General features: G+C 44.2%; 1 protein-coding gene across 1 annotated transcript; it reads left to right on the forward strand.

Annotated features, from left to right (window-relative positions):
* Positions 1–2981: 2981 nt before the first annotated feature.
* On the forward strand, positions 2982–14665 carry LOC104252567 (probable glutamate receptor). The gene is made up of 10 exons (XM_009818514.2): positions 2982–3060; positions 6158–6189; positions 8500–8559; positions 9365–9544; positions 10419–10645; positions 11496–11593; positions 12149–12366; positions 12905–13130; positions 13761–14008; positions 14564–14665. Exons 1-10 carry the CDS (start codon positions 2988–2990, stop codon positions 14663–14665), a joined length of 1464 nt encoding a protein of 487 aa, XP_009816816.2. The 5' UTR covers positions 2982–2987.
* Positions 14666–16093: the final 1428 nt, after the last annotated feature.

Consider the following 16093-nt stretch of genomic DNA (forward strand, 5'->3'; position numbering starts at 1 on the left):
TAGTTTACTCTGCTGAATTCCCGCTTCTTTGTTATTACAGTGCCTTGATGTGTGTATTTGTAAATGGCCTGGCCCAAAGGAATCAGCCGCTTGGCAGTGTTCTACTGTAGCTCACTTTTGAAGTGAAACTAGTAAACGTAAGGATGAAGGGGACAGGAATTTCACTTCTGTGCCTGCATGTTAAACGTACAATCCAGAGAGGAATTTAATGGTTTACCTTGAAGCTCAGGCCTTCCTTCAGCAGTCTAGGCATTGCAAGGAAATACTAGATGCATGTAACAGTTTGGGGGCTTGGGGGTTTTTTGGTGTTATACATGAGTCCCCCAGCTGACGTCCTGAGACAGTCACAGAGCGGAGAAACTCTGATGCTATCGATAGACAGGAGAGATGGGCACAGCTTGATAGGACACAATTGTAGAGAGAGAAGACTTTTGCAGGACCACACAGCAGGCCAGTAATAGTATTTTCTGACTCTCAACATAGTATTCAGCTGCTGGACTAAACCACTTCCAACCATTGTCTTTTGTTGGGTGCAGTCTCCTCCTCCCTTTCCCAAAACCCAAGGTGCCCCCAGAGTCTGCAGTAGGAGCTGGCGTGTTCTGCAGAAGCCCCTTAGCCTGGCTCCTCCCTCTCTTTTACCCGTATAATAGCGTTGAACGCCTGTGAGCATTCAGTGTTCCAGCAGTTTCATTGTGCCTGTTCATCGAGTTGCTTCTGCTAGTACCCAGACAAACGGAACTAGGAGAGGCTAAAGGAATTGCTGTAAGTGAGATGCTGCCTTCCATCACTGCTGTTCTCATTCTAGATGACAAGGATCAAAGCCTGCGTGCAACAGGCTGTCTCCTTTCTAGCTGATGGTTGTTCCTCTTTTCCACTGCTGTTTTAATGCTGATGCCTTCCTTCAGCACTGCATACAGAAGACTGGTGGAGGAGTAATGTTGTCTTTTTTGTTTACATTTTGAAAGACTGAAAACCTTCTGAGGAGTGAGAGCTGATTCTAGCAAAGTATCCTTAATCCTTAGCTTGTTTTGCTGTAAAGCCAGCATGAGAAAACTTTGTAGTACCTCCTCAGGTAGATGGTGAATGGATATTGCAATGGTTAATTTCAGCAGTATCTAAGGAACTCCTTACACACTGGGAGGCACTGACCCCCTCTGCCCTCCCGTTATTCTCTCTCTTACGGGTTCTGTTTGTCCTGAAATGACTTTACTACCAAATTAGAGGGAATTGTATTAGCCTTTGCAAAAATTCTTTTTTGCACATATTTACACTCTATTTGTTCTTTCAGACAGTCAGCAGCCAGTGTGTTAACAACTCTTTCTTTTCAAGATAATGCAAGCAATATATTACCAGCTCTGATTAGCTTTTTTTAAAGGAGGCCACTTGAAATAAAGATAATTTTGTAGTATGTACTGAATTGTAAGGAAAAAGCAGCGGTAATTTACGGGTTAAATCTACCAGGAAAAATGCAGTTCCTCACTGGCTCAACCTGAAGACTTACTGGTACTTTTCCTTTATGTGCCCTGGTGGGTGATTTAGCTGTTCAGTTCATGTGCTGCTCTGGCAACAGCTAACAGTAGCTACCGCTTTGTCTATATTCTAGTTACTTTTTAGAAAATGTAGGCAGATCCATAACTCAGATGACAGTCCTCTCCTTTGATCCTTTCACAAGGCTCAAAATATTCCCATTTTGAAGTATTTTTCACAACAGCAGCAACAACAACCAGAAAGAACCTTCTGTGTAAATTTTATTCACCTTCTCTTATTAGGTGACAAATGTAGAGAAAATGAGTGAGGGAAACTGCTGAGCTGTAATGTCAAGAGTTTTCACAGGAGTGCAGGTTTGGGGAAAATACCATAAAAGCTGATGAGGTAAGATTAACTGAAGCCAGTGTTTTCTGAGCATCAGTCAGAAGCAAGTAATACCATACGTAGGAGTTTTTTGCTTACATAGTCTCCTAAATGGTAAGTTTTCTTGGGCATTTTTATTATGGATTTTGTAGTCTCTGGGGTAATGGTGACCTGAACCTTGTTTGACACTATGACAAGTACAATCAAAAATATTGCAGCAGCTTGAGACTTAATATAACCTGGCATTGATTGTTTTTCATCGTTCTGATGCTGTTTTACAATGACAAATGTACAATTATTTCAAGCTGTGCAGAAATCTTGTTGCAGAGTTTGAAATGAAAAAAGTTAATAAAATATGCTGGTTTTTCACCCTCCTCTCCCCTACTCCTTTTTGCTTGTTCAGTTAAGAGTAGGAGGTTGAGACAAAAGAGGGCTTCAGAAACAATTTCTCATGTCTTTTGATGCAGGGTGAAACAGCTTTGTTTCAGCTCATTTTGGTGTGAATGAAATAAACACCTTTGTTTTCCACAACCCAAATGGAAAGTGAAAGTAAGGTTTTGCTTTTAAACCCCCCAAACGAAAACCTCCTGGAGGAGGTTGTTTTATTAGTGCCTCAACTGGCTACTAACATTTCTGCAGTAGCACCTTCCCGTTGCTTGGAGCATAAGGGCCTGGCACTGGGGAGCTGGCCGCTTCAGCTGCTTCCCTTCCTTTCCCTGCGAAGCCGTGGGCGCGTGCCTCTTCCAGCCCCTCGTTACCGCACACACCTACAGCTGCCTCTCTCCAGAGCCTGCACACCGATGGTGGCACGCCTCTCCTTTGTGCAGAGCTGACTGGGAGAGAACAGTGCAACAACCAGTGGATAAATCTACTTTGTAGGTTGGTCACATCCTTTTTTGCTGCAGTGAAGCGTTCAGCAGAATCTTTTCTTTAGTAGTTGTTATGGCTGGTCTCAGAAGTGACTGTGTTCTCATCTGGAGACCTTTCTTTGAATGGGGACTCTTCAGAACGAGGTGCAGAAAATCCAGGACATACTGATTTTAACCCAGCAATGAGGAACCATAAAACCAGCTTTAACTACTTGCCTTTCATCTCTAGCAGGAAGTTTCCTTTAGACAGTAGATATTTCTGCTCCAATGGACAAAGGTCTTCGCTTCATGTTCTGTGTGATTACAACCATGCTGCTCCTGAGAGAATCAAGCCAGACAGGTGAGAAAAATGATCCAAAAAATGCTGGCTGCATCCAAATCTGGTTTTGTTCTTCTTTACAGAGTGTTAATTCTTTCAGTCTTTAACTGCTAGTGCTTGCAGGGTTTTGTCTTAATCTAAGAATTTGCTTTCAAATTGGTTATTAAGACATCGCCGGGGCCTACCTTGTTGTGAAGGCTTGTGATGTGACCTTATCATGTTATGAGTGCTGTTACTATGTGTCTTTGCTGCTATAGTTGTAAATCAGATGACAGGGATCAGGGAAGATGAAAAAGCCTAGAAAAGTGGTGGTTAGGTGTCCTTGAACACCATTGTTGCGGTTAAAGCTGCACTCTTTTGAGTCTATGGTCCTTTGAATTGCAGCAAGATACGCTGATTAACTTGTTCTTCTGTGGGTAATGTTTTCCATGTTGCTTGTTTAGCCCCTCTGCTCACGGCATGTTTTGGGAAGAAGAGGGGATTTAGTGCATTGAAGTTGTCAGCTCTGTGAGCCCCCAGGCCTTTTGCAGGCAAAGGGTAACACCACGTTCCCCCTGAAGCTCATGAGGGACAGTAGTAGGAGCAAGCCAGGGGCTTCTGCACAGCGATCGGGCAGTTGGATCAGACTGCGCTCTCTGTGCGGAGCTGGGGAGCTTGCTTTTGCAACTGAACAACAAATGCTGTTGTTTTGATCTTATTGTGACTTTGTGGTGTTCTATGCCTGGAGTCCAGACTCAGGCGAAGGAGTAGCTTGACCTTGCAAAATCACTGGGAGATAAAAATTGCTTCTCTGCTTAGAGGGTTGGGAGAGCAACCTCACGTCCTCTGCTCTCTCCTGACCATCTCACACACCCATCTCCTCTTACCCGGAGCTGGTAACTGCATAGCTGTGGCAGCAGCAGTTCACCTCAGGTTACAGATACTTCAGCCATTTGCTTCTGTGATGACTGTCAAATTCTCTCATACTGAGAATTCTGTCATCCTGAATGTCCCAGTGTACTCCGAAACTGTAATCCACCTGACCCCACCGCCTCTTCTTTTAGTTTATCTGTCTCTCCCGGTCACAAGCTGCAAATGGGGAAATGCAGGCAAAGGATGCAAAGGTGAGGGTACTAGCCTGGAGGGGGAGAGTGGAGGAGAAAATTGGGGTGAGGTGGCCAGTTCTTAACAGCGCTACAAGCTTTTTCACATGAAGTTAAGCAGGGAGTCATCTCCCAGCAGAAGGCTGGGCGTGCGCAGAGCAGAAGGGGTAAGGACAAAGCTGATTTTTTCCACCCACAGTCATTTCCTGCAGCCACCAGCCTTTGGGGAACAAGAGTGGAGGGATGAGCCTCTTCTCTTTGTCTTATGTTTCTGTAGACTCTCACAAAGGATTCTCCCAATGAGGACTTGGCTTCTGAGAAGTGTCACTGCAATGAACTTTGAGTTAGTGCTGCAACTTGATTACTTATGGTCCTTTCAGGAGTTCTTACAATGGGGCTTTGAACAGCTGCATCCAGTGTCGCTGTGGGGGGGCTGAAGCCCTCAGTACAGACTGTTTTCTTCCAAGAAACCCTAGCAGGTCTTCAAAAAGGAGCCTCAAAAAGCTTTTACTGGCTTTAATGAGTTTCTAAAGGGAGACAAGAGAACTCCTTTGTGAAGATTTCCAGCTCCCATGGAGAACTGTAGTGGAGAGGGAAAAAGCAGGTTTTGTTTTACAATGATGTAGAGTTCAGCACAAAGCCAGAAAATGCAAAACCAAAGAATGAATAATACATAATGAATGAATATGTTGTTATATTTAATGAAAAACTCACAGATTTTGCTTGAAAGAGTGAAAACACCCTAAATTTTTTTATTTGTTTTATCTTGAGGGATTTTTGGCTTTTGCACTGTGAATTCTTGGATTCCAAGGAGCAACTCTGTGCACATTCTAGAAAAAACATCCTGGGCAATTAATGAGTCATGTATTGACACAGTTGTGGTTTGAATTCAGCATCTCAATCATTGTAGTTTAGCTCTCTTGCAGCTGGGGTGGGACCGAGGTATTCTCCTGAGTATTAGGAAAAGGGAAGCTGTGGATCAAATGGTTTAACAGAACTTGTTAAAAGTCACACAGCAGAGAGTAGAACCCAGAAGCATGATTAACCTCAATAATAGTACTTTTACGGGTGGATCTCAATGTTTTTACCAAAGAGGGAAGTATCATTGCCTTTGTTTTACAAATGGGAAACTGAAGCATAGGAAGGAGAAGTAATACAGAAAAGGTCAACAGCGGATTTCGCAATTGGACATTTGGTGTTCGCTCCAGTGCAGTCTACAGGGTTGCGCTGGCTCTCATCACACTTAAACTCTTTGTCAGTTTTATGTACTTGCCTTGGTCTCTGTTCCTTGATGGGATGCAGAGAACAGGCAACACAAGACAGGCTTCCTGGTCCCTCTTTCTTTAGCCCTGCCGCTGTTGGTTCCTGGTTTTGGTCATGGCCCTTCTGGAGGTTTGAATTTTCACAGGAATGACAAGTCAGGGTGCTTATAATTTGAGGGGGGAATGGAGTAGGACGTGGCGGAGAAGGATTTCTACCCCAGTGGTTGCAACCCCTTTAGCTGCTTTGGCAGTAGGAGCCCCCTATTAGTAGGGGAAGGGAAGAATAAGAAAACACAGTGTCTTGGCACTTAATGGTGACGAACTTTTGGTTGTTTACTGGCCTTTTCCTTAGGGGTATCGACAAGGTTTTGCAGGAGTTAGGGGGAAATCTTAGTTGTGTGAAGTAGCAGGAGAGCTGCTTTTCACCTTGTCTGGGGGGGGCAATAAGGAAATAAGGCAATGGGTTCTGCAGAATCCATTCTTCAGTGTGTGAGTGACAGCCACAATCATTAAGTTACAATTAGGACCTTCTGCAGCCTCAATCTGGCTCTGTCTGTTCCTGTTTTTCACACTAACTCTGTCCTGTGAATGAGGAAACAAACTTGACAAAACTGCAACTGCAGTGAGTCAACTGCACTGTGAGCTTGTAAGTCAAGGATAATCGTTCTGTTTATTTAAGTGCAATATGAAATGAGGGTATGAAACTTCATTTTTAAGGAGCTGTAAATATAAGCCCCACAAGAAGTTGATTTTGTCATTGTTGGTTTTTTTCAGGAACTACAAGGAATGATGATGCTATGAGTAAGGTATGTTCAAGTTCATTGGTGCAGAGCTACAGATGAAGGCATACGTGCAAAAGGTCTTACATTTTAAATCCAGAAATAGATGTGGTCATAGTGTGCAATCCTTTTAGTCTGTGAAGAGTTATTATTTTAAATATACTTTTCATGGCCAGTGATGGCCATTTCTATGTCTGTCTGTGTGCCTATGCTTTTTTTCACTCAATCTTTTGTCCAGAATTCAAAATTCTGGGGAAGAATCTGCCTATAGCCCTGTCTTCATGGCTTATAGAATTTAAACCTCAGAATTATTCCATCACTTACCATCTTTATAAACTTCTTGACATCAGAGAAAATTCAGACACATATGACCATGCAGAGATATCTTTATTAGTTCTTAAGATGTGTGTTTTATTTCCAAAAGTTTGCACTTAACATGAAAAGGGTCTGTGTGGGACGTGAGTCCTCAGGCTTTAGAAGAAATACTGCAAATGTCATTTAAAATCTAACCTGCTAGAACAGGTATATATTCACCTAGTGCAGGACAGTATTTGTCCTAAAGACTTTCCAGTCAAAAAATGATGGGAGTGTTGGTTATGCGAGCATTGGGAAATGAAATTAATTCTCCAAACGGCACAGGTAGAGGCAGAACTTGTCACCTGAATCTCATCTCATTTCTCAATCTCAGTATGCTGGATGCCTGTCATGTGCCAAAAATAGAGTTTTTAGGAAAGTCATGGAATTTCAATCTGTTTCAATTAGCATAAGCCTCCAATTGTTGATTCCAGCACTGAGAAATAAACACAAGCGAACAAAAAACCCCAGAGAAACACACCTCAACTCCCCTCATGTCCTCCCCTCTCCGGGTCTCCAGCCGCCTCACTGCACCCATTTTATACGCGGTCCCCTTGGTGGGGGCAGCAAGGCGGCACGGGAGGTTGGGCTCAGTGTTTTGTGGTTCCTGCTCAGTTGCTCCTGTGCAGGTTCCTCCACCGGCTGCGGCCCCGTTACACTTGTGCCTCCTCCTGCATCTCCTCTCGTGTGCTTCTGCTCTTGCTTGGGGCAGCTCTTTGTCCTTTCTCCCACTCTGCTGACCCTCCTGCTCTGGTAGCTTTCTTATTTCTCCTTTACCCCTGCTTGGGCACCTCTCCTGACCTGCCATTGTCTTTTGTGTCTCTTCCTGCTCTAGCCTTGTCTCTCATCCAGCAGTTACTGCCCTTTTTTGAAGAAGTTTTTGCATAGGCACCATAAACTTGTCTGATTCATTCAGTTTTGGTGCACTGTGGGTCTGTTTTGTCCGTGTCTAAGCCAGCTTGAAATGGCTGTGCCCAGCACCGGGCAGTTGGTGAGCTCCTGCAGAAGTCACCCCTGTGCCATCCCGACCCACCCTCCTGCTACCAAAACCCTGCAACTTTTGCCCAGTAAAATACTCTCCTGGTATATTTGCAAAAGTTGTACTATGTTGCTGAGATTTTTTAAAGAACCACTTTGAAACCTTTGATAACTAGTGGGTGAAGCCAAGTGAGAGGGATAGGGCAAGATTATTTTTGTCTTTTGTTTAATTCACCCTCTTCTTTGGTAGGCATAAATATTTTAAACAGACCTGAAAAGAAATTTGACTTTTTTGCTTTTATCTAAGAGCAAGTTGTAGCTTATCTGGCAATAACAAGATTGCTTCCAGAACTCTCCCATTAGGTAACTTCTGATCACAGTTTCAAAGACAAAGCTCATCCCTCAAATCCTTCCGCAACATTACTGTGTAATTTTAGAATAAAGGGATACACTTAAGACCAGCCAATCTTACAGAATTAGACTGCTTTACTGGCGAAAGCTTGCATTGTTCCAAAGTAATACTGATCAGAAATCATCTTGAGTTGTGTGACTCTGTGGGGTTGGAAGATGTACTCTTGAATTCAGCGTTACGTGCGGAAGTGAATCCATGTTTCCTCTCCTCTTTCTCTTGGGTTTCCTACTGTTCTGTGTCTCCTGGAATTGCTCTCTAATGAGACCTTAATTGGCTACTGTTTTGTCAGCAACGTGAATTGATCCTTTTGGAAGATGGTATGCACTGTGTATCTGAAGAAAAGTGATTTTTATTTGGACAAAGCATGCTGACAACAAGCAATAAAGTGAAACGCTTGTGGTTTATTAAGTACTGTTAGGGAACAGTGGTGGTGAGATTGCTGCAGTGTGCAGGGGCAGATTTATAGCTGGTTTAACATTTGCACGCACCCCCCCGACACCCACACCCCAAGTCATAACGTAAGCCTTAGCTAAGTGAGGCCATGTCTGGGACTTTGAAGTCCAATTACTACTTCTTCATTTTTTGATTTGCAGGGCACTGACTCAAGGGGACCAGAGGAGGGTCTTCCAACTTTGACTGTCACAACAATCCTGGTAAGGCAGTGACACAACACTGATAGTGGCTGGGAGATCACTGGAGATTTGCCCTTTTTTTCCACCCATATATTTGCGGGTGCTTTTTTGGGCTGTCTTTGACACTGATATCCCTGGTCATCACAGACAGTATTTTTGGAGTGCTGGCTCAGAGGTGTAGAGGTGCAAGCTGTCTGTAGTTTGCAATGGGAGGACTCGAGGGCTGTCAAAGTTGGCCCACAAAATGGACTGGGCATACACTTCTGTAAACGACTGCTCTGCGAAGACAGCCAGGCCTCCTCACTCCGTTGAGCTACAGCTAAGGGTTGTCATGTTACGTGTAAGTTGTTTCTGTTCTGCAGTGGCAATATGTGAAGATCGCATATGTGCAGGGATTTAAAACAGCCTATAAAAAAACCCAAAATGCATTGCCACGTGCAGCAGACAAGCAGGGCTAATCAGAAGAAGCTGCAGCAGTAAGTTTTCTGAATCTGTTGTCAGGCCTTGCACCAGCACATGATCCCCATCTGATGCTTTGATGGGCCAGATGAAATGTATTTGGGCTTTTAGGCTGAGGAGAGATTATCACTTACTTCTGTGGTACACGTGGCTTGCAGAACGCAGCTGTCCTGCTGGAGCTGTAGTCTATGAGGAGTGGTGGCACATGACTCCAGTGAATATGTTTCACGTTTGAAAATGTTGTCCCTCCGATAATGTGGATAGAGGTCTTTGGGGAGGGTTTGCCCAAAAAAAAGGTTTAATGCACAATTGGTTGCACTGCAGACTGTGGGAGCATGTAACTGTGTATTTTTCCCTCAATATGCAGGAAGATCCTTATGTTATGGTGAGAAGTGCGGAACTGGAGGGATACTGCATTGATTTGCTGAAAGCACTTGCTGCAATGCTTCACTTCAGCTACAAGGTGAAGGTGGTGGGAGATGGGCGGTACGGTGCCGTCTCTTCCAACGGGAACTGGACAGGGATGATTGGCGAGATTTTGAGACAGGTAATTTTCAGTTTATGTTTTTGACCAACTGCAGGTCTAGAAGGAAAGAACAGTGCTAGCAGCTCTTGGACTTCATTAGAATTTGCTCAGGGATGGAGCAACTTGGAGTCATTCTGCCTGTTGTGTAGAACTAATGAATAGCAAGACTTGTAGTTGTTTTTTTCCTGCAAATATGGAAACTAAGGAACAAGGAGACAATGGCCATAGCAGGAAATCCAACAAGGTGCTCTTGGTGCAGTGCTTGCTTTGGCTCGGAGGCTACCCAGTGTTTCTTTGTAGTCTGAGAGACTGTACAGACATCTTAGCTCACTAATGAAACAAAGACAATGGCTTTAAGAAAAACTTACCTTGAACTTAACCACTAGGTGAAATTTGTCTTTTTCAGTATGGTAATCCCTTAGACTCTTCAGGGAGATGCTTGAATGCACATCTTACCCCATCATGTGCCATTCCCTATGGCTGCGTCCTGTCATCTGTTGGTAACATTTGAATTAAACCTTCTTTGCTCCTCTGAACTCAGTACTGTGTCCGGCTGTCAGTAGATGCTGCAGCCAGAAAAAGGAACGAACATGCCTTCTGGTTTTGGTAAACAAACCCAGTGTGGTTCGTGGTGCACAGCCTCAGCTTGTGTGTGTGATGCTGTAGTAGGAAACCAGAAGCCCCAGATACCAACCAGCACCCCGCCATGAACAACGCAAAAGGGAAAACTCCTATTTCTTGGAGCTCACAGTCTAAGATGGTAACTGTCTGTTCACACAGAGAAGTGATTTACCATGTAGATATCTGCCCACTTGGCTTGGGAAGCATTCTGTTTGAGTGACAGAAACCTTCAGGTAGGTTAGATGGTTGATTATTTTTTATCTCCATCTTACAGGAAGCAGACATTGCAGTGGCTCCATTGACAGTCACGTCAGCAAGGGAAGAGGTGGTCTCCTTCACCACACCGTTCCTGCAGACTGGGATTGGAATCTTGCTTCGAAAAGACACCGCCTCTCAGGAGATGTCTTTCTTCCACTTCCTGGCGCCTTTCAGTAAGGAGACCTGGACTGGCCTTTTATTTGCTTATGTCCTGACGTGCTTCTGCCTCTTTCTTGTTGCCAGGTATGCATGAATTTGTTTAACAGATTTTGTTAAAGTCAACTGCTTTCTCAGCTATGACGAGATCTCAGTTTTAAAGAAAGTACCAGGGTGCATTTTGCTTTGAGGAACCTTCTGTACAGGTCCAGAACCAGGGCTAATAAAGCTTAAATCATGTCAGATTAAGAGTGGGATCTCCCCATGAAGAGCACCATATCTCTTCATGTGGATTACCTTGGGTTGCTAAAAGGACTGTGTGTTTGTACTTCAGCTCTTCTTTCTCACTTTTATCAGTTTGTTTTGAACTTCGACCATGTTCCTATGTGCAGGTCTCTCTCCTGGTGTATTTTCATGCGCTGTGTCCTGCGCTGACTCGTGGAAGAGATTCTCTCTGCCACCACCCCACCCCCTTCCCAGGAGATCCAGCTTTCTCCCCCTTTCTTGATTAGGCTGCACTAAGGCTCTCTGCAGCTGCGGTCTTGAACAGAAGCTCTCTTGCTGCTTTTCTAGTTTTATGCACAATCTTTGTAGGTAAGGATTTGCTCCAAGGAGCAGCCTTCAGTCTGGTATTAGGGAACAGAGCCAATATTGCCACTCAGGTGTGCCAGGGAGACTAGATTGTGCCATGTCAGGAAGAAAGTGTCTGGCAAACCCGTGACAGGCCCCCCTGAGCCAACACTGTTGCCACCTTCTTGAGGCATTGAGCAGGAGTACTTTCCTCTGCACTGGTTAAATTGGAACGCAGGTGAAGGAGGAGCAACCATGGAAGGAAAGGGCATTTCCAGGCTGCCTGCACTGCTGCAGTCACACTGCAGGATTATTTATATTTTTTTCCTCCCTGAATGTCTGGTTTTATCCTGTCATTTTCCCACAGACTGAGCCCCTGTGAATGGAATGAGCCAAAAAATGAAGAGAACCACTTTACCTTCTTAAATAGCCTCTGGTTTGGAGCAGGAGCACTTGCCCTGCAAGGTGAGCCGGGAGGACCACAACAAAGGAGCATTAGGAGCAGTATGGTTTTTTAAGCTGATTGTATATCCAGCTCTCATCTGTCTGTAACACTGGTGTGCTATCCTGTTGAGGGAAAAGGTGTTCCAACAGGGACACTCAGCAGCACTAAAATGCCCGGTTTGGGGAGTTTTGAGTACAGACTTGCCGGGATTGTACGGATGGCTGGCTTCAGTTGGGGAATACGTATTTTCTGCTGTAACAATTGCCCTAGGGAACATCAAGCTAAACATTGCACTGGTGCTGTGTAGAGTGGAGTGTTTTGTTGTTGTTTTTGGCCACTAATGTTGCTTCAACTCTGCATTACACGCAGCATTGCTGCAGTTCAAACCAGCCATAGTAGGTCTTTTCAGGCTTGTGCATTAAGTAGCTGCAGGGCAAGTTTTACAGTTTGGCAAAGTTGTTATTGCAGTTATTTAAAAGGAAGTCTTTAACTCAGGCTCATGGATGTAAAGTTCTTCATCTCTCTCTCACCGTACGTCACCTTCCGTATGTTTTATCGCTCCTCTGGTTGTGCAGGTGTCACCCCTCGGCCCAAAGCGCTCTCTGTGCGGGTCGTCGCTGCTGTCTGGTGGCTGTTCACCATCACCTTGCTGGCTGCCTACATTGCCAACTTCACCGCTCTGCTGAGCTCTAGCAGCGAGCAGCTCCCAATCCAGACTTTTGAGGATCTTGTGAAGCAAAGGAAGCTTGAGTTTGGGACACTGGACGGCTCCTCTACTTTCTACTTCTTCAAGGTGCAGAGAATCTCATTGTGTGCATATATACGTGCCATAGGACAGCTAAGCTGGGGCCGAGTTGCCTAGCTCGTGCCTAATGGTCCTTACACCACCCTCATTGCTGTAGGCTCCATCAGTTTTCCTGTAATACTTCAAATAATGTGATTGGTATCTGCTGTTTTGTTCATCTCTTCTTCCACCTTTTCTCAGAGAGAAAAGCATATAGAGGACTATATTTTTATAGTGTATTCTCTTTTAAAAAAGCAGTGCTAGTCTTCAGGGGTTATCCTTGTGTATCTTGAACACGAGGACTGACATGGGTACTTTCTGGGTACACTGGGGTCGGAAATATTTAATACTTCTATCCCTGTAACACTGTGCATTAGAGAGGAAATCTGTGCTAGCTATATGCTAGTTTTCAGTACAGAGGGCTCAAAGGGGGATGGTTTAAGGACTCTTATTCTTCAAATTGTTTTGCAACCATTGCACATATATGCAGATTTTTTCGCATGACTGTTTTACGCTTCAGTTTGACACTTGGATTTTTGGGCTGCAGAACTCCAAGAATCCTATCCATCAGATGATCTATGAATATATGGACAAGAGACGAGACCACGTTTTAGTCAAAACCTACCAGGAAGCAGTTCAACGTGTGATGGAATCAAACTATGCCTTCATTGGTGAATCGATCTCTCAAGACCTTGCAGCTGCCAGGCACTGCAATTTGATCAGGGCCCCCGAAGTTATCGGAGCCAGAGGATTTGGCATTGCCACCACCCAGGGTTAGTCACTGCACACCACTTCTGTCCCGCTTCTCCACTTGGATTTCATGGGTCTGAAGTAGCAGACTGACAGAGCAAAAAGCCTGGCATAGCCAGGTCCTGGAACTCGCACATGTTTTCTGCATTAGCACTAGTAATCCAGTATGAACAAATTGGTAACCCTGCTACGCAGTGTTTTCATTCTGTAGATGAATTACCGCTAGCACTCACTGACTCTTACTCTGAACTGCAAAAAATTCCAGCTCTCGGGGGTGTCGTTGGTTCCTGTGGGGTTTTTTGGTTTTGTTTTGGTGTTGCCTCAGTCCCCGCAGTGCTGAGTTCCTAATGCAGTTAGGGTAGGCAGTTTGTTCTCTTGTGGAGCATGACTGCTTGTATTTCTCAAGGTACCTTCACTCTCTCATTATTCTGCAAGTATTATCACACCTCTATGGACAGGACAGGAATGGTTGTTACCTAAGAAAAGCACTTGGCTTAGTCTGTTGCATTCTGTTTGCCGAATGACCGTCTGACAGTTGGGAGGCAGCACCCAGCTACCCCCGCTTGGTAGCATAGCAGCGGATTGCTTAGAACTGCTATAGTGGCTGTGATTTCTCCCATGCTCTTCTCTCTCTTTCATTCTACTGCTGCCAGCATCCCCGTGGACTAAGAAGCTCTCCATTGCTGTCCTCAAACTGCGTGAATCAGGCGATCTTGACTACTTGCGTAACAAGTGGTGGGAGAGCAGTTGCCTTCACAGAAGTAGAGACAGATGGAGTCCTCTGCAGCCCCAGGCGCTGGGGGGGCTCTTTCTTACTCTTGCAGTTGGCCTTGCACTGGGAGTGATTGCAGCTGTGGTGGAGCTGTCGAATAAGAGCAGACATGCTGCTGGACATGCAAAGGTAGGCGATGGTGGTTACCTCCTGTCCTGCTCCCCTGCGTCCCTTCTGGTTAGCATGTACAAGCCAGGCAGCAGTGCTCCACTGTGTGCACAATGCTGCATCCCATGGTGATCTTGCTTTTTCTAAGGAAAGCAGCGCGGTGTGGCAAGGGGAGAAGAAGTGCTACATATTTAAAGCTCTGAAATTTCATAGCTTGGGCTGTGTGATAGTTTTGTAGCCTGAACAGGGTAACAATAACAAAACACACAGGCCACCCCCCCCAACATAATAAGCAGAAACATTTACCGTTAATTCCTAGGCAGCCAAACTGCATTCCAATATGCTGAGTGTGTAGAGAGGACAGTAAATCATCAATAACAAGTTTATTCTCAAGTATGGCTATTCTTAAGTCATTTGACAAGCAGGAAAACACATGTAAATGAAACTGCACTAGTATCTGCATGTGCACCTTGATGTTCTCCATCCATTCCAACGGACAGGTTGTGCACACTTAAAAGGTGGATTCTACGTTACAGAACAACTCACCCCCTTGTTTCCTCCCCTTTTGTTTTTCAGAAATCTTGTTGCTCTGTTTTCACAGAAGAAATGTGCACTCGTCTACGCATAAAAGAAAATACAAGACAAAGCCAGGAGACTTCAGGGAGGGCTAATGCTTAAGAATTTTTTGCCTAAGGAATGGGCATGTATTAGGCTTATACCGTATATATTTCATAGGAACTACAGCACTGTAGAAAGATGTTTTTCCGCAAGTCTAGAGTGTTAGTTTTCTAATTACAAACACACCCAGAGAGCACTTCTGGATTGATGGTGGAGCTGGATACACAAGAAAGTGAAGTAGCTTGGAAGAATTTAAATTGATAAGGGACAGAGTGTGACTGTTAAAAATAAGGGAGGTTAACAACTTGGTAAAATGAAGTTGAGATGTCTAAGATGGTGGATCCGTATTTAGTTTAGAAGTTTACTATGCAAGTACATGAATGCCTGTAGGAGTAAGTGACTTGGGATAGGTTAATGCGAAGCCTCTGCTTACTAATTACAGTATGAGGTACAATCTTGAAAATTAAAGCTCTCATTTGAGTGTTCTAATCAAGAACAACTGCTTCTTAAACATTTTCTTTATAAATAGACCATACTCTTCCCCCCTTCTAAGCAAAAGATGCTGGTTGCTGTGAAGGTCGTTTCTGAATCAGAAACGACAGTACTGTCGTGTAAACCCCAAAATGCAGGACTTCTTAACTGCATTCTCTGCAGTGGCCTTAAACCTGAGAAAGGGAGACCATGCAGTTCAGGAACTACTAGACTTAAGAAATGCAAGACATGGACTTGTCCTTTGTCCATTCCCCATCATAGGGTAAGTTTCACTCCAGAGGATGTTTTGTGCTAGTTAACCTGATCAAGAAGTATTTAGGAAGACTATTGATAGTTGAAATCCAGCAGTACTAGAGCATGAAGTTTGGTAATCAGTCAATTAAAACAAAGCACAAGTTCACCAGGCGAGGGTGAGGCAGTGAGTAATGGGTATTTTGCATTATCTCTTGCTCTCAAAGAAAAATCTTGGAAATTCATGGGGAACAGTTACATCAGCTGCATATTAAATATTAAATAGTTTTCTAATTAAGCTGGTTTTCATTTCAGAGCTGGAATGACTGATGCATGCACATGCTGGTTTGCAAATTCATGGTTAAATCACTCCATTTATGTACTGCACATCCGATGGAGGAAAAAAAAGCAAATTCGGTTACCTGGAAATGGCTTTAACTGCACTGCATGAACAGAGAGACTAATTCTCATCAGCCCCAGCATTAAATAACTAAAGGCAACAGAAACTAACGTGCCTCTGACAGGAAAATAGCTGGGTGTTCCTGAATAAAGCACTACACATTCACTTTGAGGGTAACTTAGCGAGCCTCAACTTCCAACTACTGCTAAGTAATTTAGTATAGTTGTAGAATTCCCCTCCCACCCAACTGTTAACAAGAACAAAGAGTGAAAGCAATAGGAGTTATGAGTTCTTCCAACTGTTGGTAAACTAGTGCTGTTCAGTTATCTGCTGTGTGCCCTCAGATCACGACAGTTCTATTTTAG

The sequence above is a fragment of the Gavia stellata genome, chromosome 27 (assembly GCF_030936135.1).
Source record: "Gavia stellata isolate bGavSte3 chromosome 27, bGavSte3.hap2, whole genome shotgun sequence".
In the NCBI taxonomy this organism is placed as follows: domain Eukaryota; kingdom Metazoa; phylum Chordata; class Aves; order Gaviiformes; family Gaviidae; genus Gavia; species Gavia stellata.